Source organism: Amia ocellicauda, chromosome 18, assembly GCF_036373705.1.
Source record: "Amia ocellicauda isolate fAmiCal2 chromosome 18, fAmiCal2.hap1, whole genome shotgun sequence".
Lineage (NCBI taxonomy): Eukaryota > Metazoa > Chordata > Actinopteri > Amiiformes > Amiidae > Amia > Amia ocellicauda.
In genome coordinates, this window is record NC_089867.1 from 1,910,001 (window position 1) to 1,923,525 (window position 13,525).

At 35.8% G+C, this 13,525-nt stretch overlaps 1 protein-coding gene across 1 annotated transcript in view; it reads right to left on the reverse strand.

The window, feature by feature from the left end:
• Positions 1-13,525, reverse strand: part of nipal2 (NIPA like domain containing 2) — a 50,909-nt gene that overhangs the window by 8,622 nt on the left and 28,762 nt on the right. The window contains exons 4-8 of the mRNA XM_066690775.1: positions 8,560-8,619; positions 7,067-7,188; positions 5,584-5,680; positions 5,073-5,208; positions 4,142-4,230 (exon numbers count right to left, since the gene is read on the reverse strand). Of these exons, the coding sequence (XP_066546872.1) occupies positions 4,142-4,230; positions 5,073-5,208; positions 5,584-5,680; positions 7,067-7,188; positions 8,560-8,619 (504 nt within the window). The remainder of the gene's footprint in view (positions 1-4,141; positions 4,231-5,072; positions 5,209-5,583; positions 5,681-7,066; positions 7,189-8,559; positions 8,620-13,525) is intronic.

The window sequence follows — 13,525 nt, forward strand, 5'->3', positions numbered from 1 at the left end:
CACACACACACACACACACACACACAATCTGTCATAAAGAGTAACATTCCTTGTGAAAAATCTTACAACAAAATCAACAAGTCTATCATCTTTGATCTTACACACACAAAAAAAAAAAGGAGACAGGGTGTTTCTCCCCACCTTAAATCAACAAACCTCACCTCAGGTGAAGAAGAGAATACAAATAATTCCCTCTGGGTCATTTTTTTTTTTACTTAACAAAACAATGTCACATTTTGAAGAACATTTCAGCATGATGATGATTAAGTGGGCTGAATATTTATCTAAACAAAAGCAGTTCCGTACACATATAGGAAGGATTAAATAAATACAGCCTGCTGAGATTTTCAGACCATAAAGCCTCCATTCAAGTCCACTTGCAGTGCTGAACGAAGCTTGTTTGAACATTCAGAACCACTTCTGTTTGCAGTTCTGTTATGAGTTTCAATCCTGCATAAAACCGCAAATATGAATTTATTACCCAAGAGACAGGAGAGCAAAGTGATTGTTATGAGCAATTTAGAAAGGACTGGAGTGCTTACATTCCAGTGGGTTAGAAGTCCCATTTTCATCCCTCAAATGAAATTCCCTCATTTTGCATGAGACCATTAAAAAGTGAGTCATTATTCAGGCAATAGCAATTCACTCCTCTAGTAGCTGAGGTTTGACTGTAAACAATAACAATTGGAGCAAAAGGAGGAGTGTAATGACTGCCTTTTCTGTTTTTTTTTGTTTTTGTTTTTTTGGAACAACACTGCTACGACAGATAATGTAAAAAGTTAACTTGAAGGATTGCCCTTTTCCTTGGTTATATGCTTTCTTTGCTTAGTGATCAATGTATTGGACACCTAATTATTTTGCTGCTGGAAGATGGCTCATTGAAAGCACTAGAAAATTAAGTCTTCCGTCTGTACAGGAAGCTTTCCAAAGAAGTGGCTCAGAGGAACTCTCACACAGCCTGTAGATCAGTGTTAAGAGTTGTGCTTCTAGCATTCCGTGCTTCTTACACCTGTCCGTTTGACCTGCAGCTAGTATATCCGACACTACAGTCTTAAGTGGCATGTAATTCATTCCAACACTTTGCATGAAGTGAATAAAAAAAAAAAAAAGAATTACAATATGAATTCAGATTGATTCACTCATAAATCAACATTCCTTATAAAGTGACAGCTAAAAGCAAAAAGTGCCATCACACAGGAATACTTAAACAGGTGTGTATTTTATATTTCTTCCAAAAGCTTCAATTAAATTGATGTAATCTGTCATAAAGAGTTACAATTTCTCTCACACAAAGTTATTCCCACACTTAGGTGGTGCCCTGTATTAAAATACATGTAATTTTTTCTAATAGTTAAGGCCCTGTGTCATTCCTCCCAGCACAAGGTCGTCATGTAGTCTATTTCATTAAACCACTAATTCATAATATTTAATCATGTCAATTAATCATTCTATTAATGCACATTGGTACGTTGATTAAGTGGCAGCAGTTATGGACATTTATTTTGTTATAAATCCCTGTTTTACTAATTAGCGCCTGACAGATATATCGGAGCACCGAAATACAGAAATATCGGTATCTGCACATATTCCTTAGATAATGCACCAATACATTTACTCAAACCACTGAGTAAGAGAATTGGGACTAATGAGATATGCAGGGAGAAAAAGATTAAGAGTTGCTGATGATATCTAAACCCTGGTTCACGTAGACAATACAAAAGCAATTAGGTAGATCTAGTTCCTTTCACACAAATGGCAATATGAAAGGCAGGTTCAAAAAGGTCCTGCAGTCACCGAGAACATGTCAAGCAGATCAACTCCAGCTATCTCCCACAGCACAATCCAGCGTTTACTTTAACAGGCTGTATTATAAATGGAAAATTTAAAGCAGCTCTTGGCACAAGGTAACTAACTACTTTGTGGGGGAATATTGCCAAGGTCAGACTTGTTTCTGTTGCAAGCAAGTTAAACCTTATAGTGTGAGGGTGTCTGTGTGTGTGGGCAGTTAATGTTTTCTATAGTGACTGATATGTATCGGCCCAATGATATCGACCAACTGCTTCTTAAGGGTGTACTGAAATGGTTTTATGAAAAATATGGCAAAAGCATTTAAAATAAGTCTTCAACAAAAAGAGCTGAGGAAGCAGGGTGTACAAAGCCATTACCAAAACTGAATTGCATGTTTAAGAAACAACTGCCAACATTTGCAGCTGTTTTTGAAAGTATTAATTGATACAATGTTATTCAGTTAGTCATTTAAGTTAATAAATACTGTTCATTAAATTATACCAGTTTATTAATTATATATTTTCAGTTCGTAGAACATCGATTCACAAGGAGAAAACCGTAATAGTCCTACACTGGGGAAAGGTAATTAGATGTGGCTTGGTTCCCTTGTAGACTGTGATTATCTCTCTGCTGAGATTGAAGATGTATACAGTGAGGGAAAAAAGTATTTGATCCCCTGCTGATTTTGTACGTTTGCCCACTGACAAAGAAATGATCAGTCTATAATTTTAATGGTAGGTGTATTTTAACAGTGAGAGACAGAATAACAACAAAAAAATCCAGAAAAACGCATTTCAAAAAGTGATACATTGATTTGCATGTTAATGAGGGAAATAAGTATTTGAACCCTTCGACTTAGTACTTGGTGGCAAATCCCTTGTTGGCAATCACAGAGGTCAGACGTTTCTTGTAGTTGGCCACCAGGTTTGCACATATCTCAAGAGGGATTTTGTCCCACTCCTCTTTGCAGATCCTCTCCAAGTCATTAAGGTTTCGAGGCAACTCGAACCTTCAGCTCCCTCCACAGATTTTCTATGGGATTAAGGTCTGGAGACTGGCTAGGCCACTCCAGGACCTTAATGTGCTTCTTCTTGAGCCACTCCTTTGTTGCCTTGGCTGTGTGTTTTGGGTCATTGTCATGCTAGAATACCCATCCACGACCCATTTTCAATGCCCTGGCTGAGGGAAGGAGGTTCTCACCCAAGATTTGATGGTACATGGCCCCGTCCATCGTCCCTTTGATGCGGTGCAGTTGTCCTGTCCCCTTAGCAGAAAAACACCACCAAAGCATAATGTTTCCACCTCCATGTTTGACGGTGGGGATGGTGTTCTTGGGGTCATAGGCAGCATTCCTCCTCCTCCAAACACGGCGAGTTGAGTTGATGCCAAAGAGCTTGATTTTGGTCTTATCTGACCACAACACTTTCATCCAGTTCTCCTCTGAATCATTCAGATGTTCATTGGCAAACTTCAGACAGGCCTGTACATGTGCTTTCTTGAGCAGGGGGACCTTGCGGGCGCTGCAGGATTTCAGTCCTTCACGGCGTAGTGCGTTACCAATTGTTTTCTTGGTGACTATGGTCCCAGCTGCCTTGAGATAATTAACAAGATCCTCCCGTGTAGTTCTGGGCCGATTCCTCACCGTTCTCATGATCATTGAAACTCCACGAGGTGAGATCTTGCATGGAGCCCCAGACCGAGGGAGACTGACAGTTATTTTGTGTTTCTTCCATTTGCGAATAATCGCACCAACTGTTGTCACCTTCTCACCAAGCTGCTTGGCGATGGTCTTGTAGCCCATTCCAGCCTTGTGTAGGTCTACAATCATGTCCCTGACATCCTTGGACAGCTCTTTGGTCTTGGCCATGGTGGAGAGTTTGGAATCTGATTGATTGATTGCTTCTGTGGACAGGTGTCTTTTATACAGGTAACAAGCTGAGATTAGGAGCACTCCCTTTAAGAGAGTGCTCCTAATCTCAGCTCGTTACCTGTATAAAAGACACCTGGGAGCCAGAAATCTTGCTGATTGATAGGGGATCAAATACTTATTTCCCTCATTAACATGCATATACATTTATAACTTTTTTGAAATGCGTTTTTCTGGATTTTTTTGTTGTTATTCTGTCTCTCACTGTTAAAATACACCTACCATTAAAATTATAGACTGATCATTTCTTTGTCAGTGGGCAAACATACAAAATCAGCAGGGGATCAAATACTTTTTTCCCCTCACTGTAGATGTAGAGGTAGCCATGATTAAAGTTGCGGTAATAAATGTACTTAAACCCAAATTGTTTATAGGACTCCTAAAATCATACACGGATGCACAACAGCAGCACAACCAAACAATTACCTGCAATTATTGCACTGGCCGTGAAAAATACAAAGTTGATGGGCACGACTTCTGTTGCATTGAAAAGCTTCATCGCCTGGTTCAAAAATCTAAAGAATAAAATTAAATAAAATGTATTAAATGCACAGTGTAGAATCATATGTCTGTGTGTAAAGTTATACTAATTATAGCAGTTTAAGTAAAATGCAAGACAGCATAATTCAATACATTAGCAAAGTAAAAATACAATGCAAGAAAAGCAACACACGGAAAAGGCTTCCAATTCAACTCTCTTAAACTGAAAACTGAATATTCTGTGGAGGGTTGTGCCTGTAGTGATGATAATGATTTCTAGACTGCAAAGCAAAGAGATTGAGATCTATTGAGAAATTCCATGTGGAGGCCGAATATAAAGTAAGTAATACGTCAATAAGATCGTGTACACCGCAGCCTTCTTTCATCTGATGCTATATCTTTTTAAAATGCAGGCATCAAATATTTACTTCACCCTTTGTGTTTCTTGCTGGACATATGGGAGTGGTGCATGACTGAATACCTACTTATTTTTAAGGCTGTATATCTTATTTTATGCCAATATAAACACAAGATAAAATGGAGCAGCTATGTAAGTCTGACAGACTGATGTGCATATATAATGAACAATTCAGAAGCTTGAATGCAGTTCATATATCTATATATAATTTGTAGAAATGAATGTAACTGTAAAATAAACACTATTTTGCCATATTGTATACGTTTCATGTGAATAGCTGGGATAAAAGTGTGAATGTTTGGTACTAGGAATTATTTGAATCATTCATAAGTTTCAGATGTGTAAAATCTCTCCATATCAATTAAAAGCTTCCTTTTTTGTTTTTTGTTCACCAAATTGGGCAGATCAGTTTCAAGATTAAATTTTCATGACTCTACTGTAATTAAAACATGAACTTACTTGATCTGAAAAGCACAGGAAGCAACCATTACCACCACCATCACATAGAATATGGGGTACGTGAGCTGCAAGCTGCCTTTCACAGACTCAGTTATCATGCCTGAGACAGCCTTCACAGAGATGACTGTCACAGAGGCTGCAATGACAGTAACGCAGAAACCAATAGGATAAAACACTCTAGTGTAAATCAGTCGTGAATGCATTATGGAGGTGAGGAACACTTATGTACTCTTTAATGGGGTAACTCCAGCTCTGATAGAGGACAGACCTCCAGCAGAAGGGCCCTCTAACAGCACATCTGAACAAATTCCAAGGTAGTACAAATAATAAAGGTAGTGGGAGGAAATAAGCACTGCAAAATTGTTCCAAGATCAATCTCTCATTAAAATATTAATCCAAATACAGTGGTGATTGGTGTCTTGCCCAGATCTTTCCTATCATTGTTATCACACTTTAAGTCAAGTGACTGACAGTGAATGCATTCCTTGAGTCATAGTGAAACAGTCCTTACCCAGCAAAGCCACCAACATCATCACCACAACAATGTGCTTCAGCTTCTTCCTCTTGTACAGGTAAAGCAGGATGCAAAACACAATAATTTCAAAGACCTACCAATAATAATAATACAAAAAAGTTAACATTACAAACTTAAAATCCAAATAAATTAAATCGGCATCATTAAGCACTAATTATCATGGACTTCTACCGTAGTTACAGTAATTCTATGATTTATTTTTTTAAGCATACAGTTTATTTGATCAAAGAACAGAACCTACTATCATTATTCTCCACAATATATTGAGAGCACTATACAACTGACATGTCTGAAATTACATATAATACTATTAGCTATGTAAACAGATGTAGTCTTCAGCACACCAAGAGCACATTTTGCAAGATTTCTTAAACAGTGGTAACATGATAAACATCCAATACTCATTTCAATGTGAGTGAGTTTCAATGCTAAATGAAAACCACATGCCAGCAATACCACTTTTCAGTGTGTTATGAGATTCATTGTCTGCACATTGAATTTTTTCCCCATGATGATCAAATCAAATGTCTATTTTTGGACTAAAGAACACAGAGGAGCTTAATTAAATAGGTTTGTGATATTCTGTGTAAGTATTTAAATATCAATATCAATTGCAAGCTCTTTAAAACTTCTGCTGCAAATATTACCCAGTAAAGGAACACAGGCATCAGTACCAGCTAATGGTGAAACTGCCTTCTTCTAATCCAGACTGCTTGAATTAATCATAACTCAAACAACTTGCATATCCTAATAATCAATTGCAAGGTGTCGTTCTGTGGTGTTAAACATTAGTCCTCTACATTCAGAACTCTTCCTTCATTATTATCAGAGAAGACATTAGACAAACAGCTGAAAATCACATCTCGCATAGATGTCTGCTGTGCAAATAATTCATTAATCTATATCAATAAACAAATCAATCAGCAAATCTGAAATGAAATATTTGAAAACAAATATTTTTGACACTGATCCATCCACAGGGGTCCTATGCAGCTGAATTCATTGCAATTTTCTGCTGTGCTGCGCCAGATTATATTGCTGGTGGATTTGATTTTATTCCCATAAAGAAAAGTAGTGAAACCAATAGAGAAGAGCTTCAAAGGTTTTATGCACGACATCCCCTTATAAACCCATTATTAACTGTATATTGTAGATCAGACTGAAGTTCACAAAAAGCAGGAAGCCATCTTTATATGGCAATACATTCACAGTATACACAGAGGCCAGTTCTTGAAATAATACTGTCTTTAGACTGAAGAGAACAGTATTCAAAACACCAAGTAGAGACTTGGTATGGTTAAATTACTCCTTCTCTCACACCCACACAGTATACATTCAAAATAGGACTACAGCCATGAAACATCTCATCACTCCAGAAACACTAACTGAAGCAACTTCAGCTGCTCTCTAATTTTGTTGTAATACAGAGATACAGCATTAGTTATGGCATCTCACATACTAGGTAAACGAGAAAATGCCAGCTGACAGAGTACTTCCGGACCGTCTGAGCTGTAATTTTCTGTGACATGTTGGGGGCAAAAGTGACAAGAAGGTATGTTCCTGTAACAGTCAGAGCTCCACCTGCAAAAATCAGCAAAAGACATTTTGTTTTATTTTCAAAATGATGCATTTTAGTTGCACTTATGTTTCAAGTGAATTATATGGCTATGTGACCGAGATTGTTTTCTTTCCTGAATCTATATCTAAACAAGATTCAGCTTAGGGTCTTCAATGCTTGATTGCTTTTGTTTTTCATCCTCTTTGCAAGTCTCCCCAACTAATAAAGTTATGGGTCTTTTTTTTCCATAGAGTTAGAGGGAAACAGTCAACAAAGTGTTTGGTTCACATGTACTCAGGTGTTAATATCAGTGTATAAGTACCTGTGATTTTTCTGTTCCATTTAATTTTATTTTTATAACTTTTAAAACTTAAAAGTATAACCCTCATCATAATCATGGCTGCTGTAAATATGACAAAGGAGAGCTCTTCAGTATTTCATTAATTTCATAGCAGAAAAGACCATCTACAAGAGCATGGAATCTATCTTCCCCCTCCACAGCTCAGGTAATAATTACATTCAGTGGTAGTGTATCATTATAACTCCACATTCACTGGGACAAGATATTAAGCTAGCTTTTAAAAGCAAAGGCATTAAAGTCTCATTCAGGCATTATTTACATATTTGCCAAATTGAGTCTCATTGCACTACAATAAATAGATCAAATAAAGGCTCATAACAAATGAATGCATTATAACATTTGTTTAACAATATAAAATGATAGTAACTGTTTATCTCCCATTATTAATGAATTATAATTATAAGGGATAAATGTAATCTAAAATGTAATAAACAGTCACATTACCACTGATCACAATTACCCAAGCTGCTGCGAGGAAGACAAATCCAATGCTCTTGTATGTGTAGTCTGGTCTGCTATCCAATAAGTGTTGAAACATCACATCCTAAAGTACCGAAGAACTCTCCTTTGGGGTATTTACAGTAGCCATGACTGTGGTGAAAGCTTTTCATTATTAAAAGTTACTAAAATAGAATGGAACATACAAATCTGAGAATTTACTTATATACTCCTTCTAACACATGAGTACACATAAACCAAACATTTTAGGGACTGTACTAGTTCCCCTTTAAATATGGTACTTTTTTGGCAGAAAAATGCTGGAATATTAAATATGACAATGATTACATTACTATATAGCGTTTTCTCAATTTCTAAATATGTCTTTCAAAGGCCATAGTGTGAAGAAAAGGTCATCACTGGAGAAGGATTGTTTAAGTGGTAGAGTTAGAGGAAAGCTTGAATATCAGAATCAAATCGAATCAAATAACAATTCAACTCTTTACCACCAACACTATTATTCAAATATTGTTTTAAAGTTTACCATGCTTTGCATGACACGCGTTAAAAAAGTCAGTTAGTTAATAGTACCTACCCAGTATATCAGAAGCACGTAACGTCTCTTTAAGGAAAATTACAGACATTACTGCACTAGCTGAAAAAGAAAAAGCAAAGCACACGCTTCAGTGACCATTATAATCCCACTTGCAATGTCACCACACAGCGGTGAGATATCACTTCATCATCATCTGTTCACACACAAGCCTCTTTATTGCACAGCTCTAAGCTGAGGTAAATTTAAATGCTGGATTTCAGTTAACAAGGGCCTTTCAGGAATATAGCCATTAAAATCAGTCACTATATCTTTTCGGAAACAAATTAGAAAAATCTAAGACTGACATCATTATTACACACTAACGATAATTACAGCTTAATCATGAAATTGGTTAAATGTTGGTGTATATGTGAAAAACAAAAAATGAAATGTCAACCCCTCCAAATGGGCAAAGAAATTACATTAAGTAGCCACCAGTGCCCCAGACAATAGCAATGATGATGAGACAATTATAATTAGCATGCACACAGACATTCAGAGGAATAATACAATTATAACCAGGAGCATAATACACTCCTGTTGAAATCATTAGTTTCACATACAACCTCCCACAGTAAGCTGGACGAACATTACATTAGTTTCAATCAGTCTTATACTAGAACACAAGTAATTGTGGCTTAATTACCTGATATAGCACTAGTTTAAATCAATGGCAATGTTTTAAAATGTGTTAAATGGTCACAGGGGTATTTGTTTTTCTGACAAAAATAAAACATTGCACATGAAGCTGTGGCTTTCAGGTAAACAGGTATAATTTAAATGTAGGAAACTGACATGCATGCTAAAGAGGTTAATATACATTATATATATATAGGTCCCTGTTCCATGTTAGATATTCACTACAGAAACGCATGTGCAAAGTCATGAAGCTGAAGAATTGCTATATATCAAAATAAGAATTTTATGAAATATTCAATAGATAGCACTAGAACAGTATAAGAGGGAGTGATAAGGGAAATGCTGCATGAGGTGACCTATTTAAATTAAGTATTTTGGTCAGCATAGAAAAATAAGTAAAGATCTGAATTCCATTATCACACTTAGTGAAATTAAGTGCTTAGTGTGATATTTGTCTTCATATGTCTGCATGTGTCTTCACAGCTTACGAACCATAGGTAACATTCATGTATGCCATTTTAACCAGATGTGTACAGGGCTGTTCATTATGACAAAACAAAGAAGATGTTCAGCAGCTGCTTCATTTATTTGTAGTTTGATTTCTTATTAAACCCCCTTTAGGACATTTTATACCACACAGTCCTACAAACTGTTACCATAGCAACTACATATAGGAAGCAGATGTGCAAGCAGCATGATAATGTGGTTCTATTAGATCAGCTCCACACACACAAAATTACATGCTGAGTTTCCAAAAATTCAATAAATGGAACAATACACAAATTAATGGAAAATAACCAATCAAAATGTAACCCAGAGTTATTATTTAACTCAGCACATTTCTTAAACATGTGAGTTATGAAAAACTGAATGAAAAGAACGGCTGCGCTGCATACTTTTTTCAGCTGACTAAAATATGATATATTTCAAACCATAAACTGTTTTGTAGAAAATATTGGTGGTAAGCTTCTGAGTTGCTTATATTTTTGTGGTATATTTAGTTCACTTATTAGTTCATTTTTGTAAGTTCAGAGCTAGTTGATTTGTTGACTAATGTGTGATTAGGTCTTGTTATTTCTATTTGAAAGGTATCTTCCAATTGATTTTATATTGTCTCTCTGTCTTTGAAGTTAATTATTTTCATAACAGTACAGATAAGATATTCTCAAAATTCCAATAATAAAATAAATAAATAAAAAACTCCAATAGTAACTTAACCAAAGGCATTGTTGTATGAACTATACCTTTTTCAGAGCTGGACTATTAATACATGAATATCAGTTTATTGTTATATTCACTTTCAGTAGGTTTTCTTACTCTAACTCTAGTATGGAGTAGTTGCGCTGGATTCCTACATGGAAGGTTATAGGTTCTTAGGTGGGAGACACTGCTGTTTTACCCTTGAGCAAGGCACTTTACCTCTGTACAAATGGGTAATTGTATGTAAAAAGGATGTGATATATAACAATTGTAAGTCACCATGAATAAGGGCATCTGTTAAGAAAGATAATACAGTACTATCTCTTTGGAAGTGTCCGTCCTGTAAAGTTTTGAATTACATTGGGCTGGTGTAACTTTGGACCCAGCTTTTACAGAACTTAAACTCAATAAAACTGATAAATCCAAGCTAGCACTACTTGTTGGCATTTGTATCTCTTTGCAGTGCCAATATTTTCATAACGTAGTTTCCAAGCTTTGCAGACTTTGCATATTTATACAAATTTAAAACTGTGCTCCACAACACAATTATATGATAGATAATTGATTACAGGTTAAACTGTAAATTAACACAAATCAACCATTCAAGAACTGGGATAATATGTAAAATCCTCTTTGCTCAAACACCTAACAGACATTGAGCAGGATACCAGGCCTGCAGGGGACACTGCAGAGAAGTCATAACTAACGGACCAAGACAGCCCACATCCTTTTTGGCTCTCAATATCATCGGCTGGGTAACTTCATTGTGTGGAAAAGAATATTGTTTCTTTGAAGCTGGAGGACCCTCACCCATCATCCCTTAAGTAAACCTTGAAGAACAGATAGGCTTACAGCTGGTGAAGACAATTAAATTATTGGACAAAAATAGGGAAATAAATATATATATATATATATATATATATTTTTTTTTTTTTTTTTTTTTTGGCAGATGCCCTTATCTTGAAAGCCCCTAACAGATGGTTCAGAGGGAATTTAACGAAGATAAAATAACACTGTTCATCGAATGTAATGGAGCTGGAGATATTTGGTGAAACAGATACATTTTCAAAGTCGCCAAGGGCATTTTCACTTTTTATTTTATAACCTTGAGCTTTTTAGGTAGCCAGGCTTCATCTTCAAATCCTCACTGCTGGGAAATGAAACTATACATATAAATATATAAAGTGTCTGTCTGTAAAGGCTGAGGAGAGAGAAAGGGGTCATTTCTCTTGATAAACATTAAGATACTGCACAGAGGGAATAATTGCTCTCTCTGGTGGCAGCCGAGAAGAGCTCAGATGTGTCAGTCAGCACCAAGCACACAGACTGAGCAGCCAGCCGCATGACAGGAATATAATCAGTTTACCCTGCCCTTGATGTCAGGCCGTTTCAAGTGCTTTTAACATGCTCAAAAACGTAGCATAGAATCTATAAAGAACATACAGCAGGACATTTATTCTTGGTTACCCTTTGAAAGTTCTCATTTCAGCAAAATATAATAACTGTGGGATATGCTGGTCATTCTTTAGCAATACATAAATTGTATGTAACCAAATGAAAGACCAGCATACAAAAATACTAAGCGGCTCCATTAGTATCACATCTCATAAATAATGTCCTTTACCCTTCCAAAGGGTCCTCAATCTTTATGAAGCGCTGATGGTTATGGGGCACCAAACTGAAGAGCCCCTCACACATATTTTGATGAACTAATTATGTTGTAAAGCATTTCTCTTTTCCATTGATTAAAAAAATACATTAAAAACAATTTAAAGGAAGGTTTTATGTTTATTCTCTAAACCCAAATTCCAATTCTACAGAAATGCTCTATATGCTGACATGACTATGTCCCAAATAATTCCCTCACTCCCAACTACCTTTGGTTTACTGAGGTCACACAGTATGCACTGGGATGAGTGAGGGAGTAGGATGGAAAAATGACACTTTCTGTCAAACATTAACACTTTTTCTTTTAACCTTTTTAAATTTAGTACATTGTAGGGGTTTAAAATAACCCATGTTGATGCTTTTAAGGTTAAATATTTTTCTCTGTGTTATTAGATAGCTTATTTAATTAGTTCATTTAAAGCAATTTTTTCTTCTGTGTTTTGTACAGTTTTTTCTCATATGTACCAGGACATATGCTTATTTTATTGTATTTGGGACTTATTGTTCTGGTATTGTGTAATGCTTTGAAAAACCAATTCCTTGGGTAATGGTGTACACCATGAATAATTGAATAAATAATTAAAATACTAGTAGTAGTAGTACTAATAATCCCTGAAAAACTATAGATAGGTAGTGAAAGTATTTCTGATGTACTTTTCTAATCATATATTGAAATTGTGAAATTTATTTAATTAGCATACAACTCCACACAACATACATTGCACAAATAATTTGCTTGTTAAATAACCTAACAATATCTAGAATTCTTGCGTCTGCATATTTTACCCATTTGATTCTTCCTTTAAAGCAAGGGATTCTGTGACTTCAGCATAAAACTCCTCCTCAAAAATGTGCTCCTCTGTACACTCGGTTGAGGGGTGCATTGGAGGGTACATAAAGCTCCCTTCAAACCTTCCCTAAGGAATTGGGACACCACTTAAAATGGCTTGCATATTACATCCTCCCCAAAAAGGGAAGGTAATGAGGGAGCAAGGGAAAGGGTTGGGACACAGCCCAAGTGTCTTTGAGTATGTGTACCATGCTATAAAATCCTCGTGGAACCAATTATTTGTCTGGATACAAAAATGGTTGGCCAGTGTCATTACTACACATTTTTTCAATCCACACATAACCCCGTACAAATGGAAATAAAATACTACATGTCGACAGAATCCAATTGTAAAAATGGTCTGCTTGTAAACAAAATGTATATTAAGATGTTTCTCTGGGTATGTTTTTTGTGTAATTAGAAATTACAAATAAAATATTACATTTAAGGCACTAATTATTAAAAAAGATTCAATTACTAAAGTCCACAGTGAACTTCTAGTGTGAGAGACAGTTTCTTACATAAAGTGAGCGCATATAGTATTCAACAGTGGCCATAATTTCTGTGAGAATTATCTTTATAAATTATTTAAAATTAATTAAATTCATAGGTGGTAAAGAAAAAAATGTG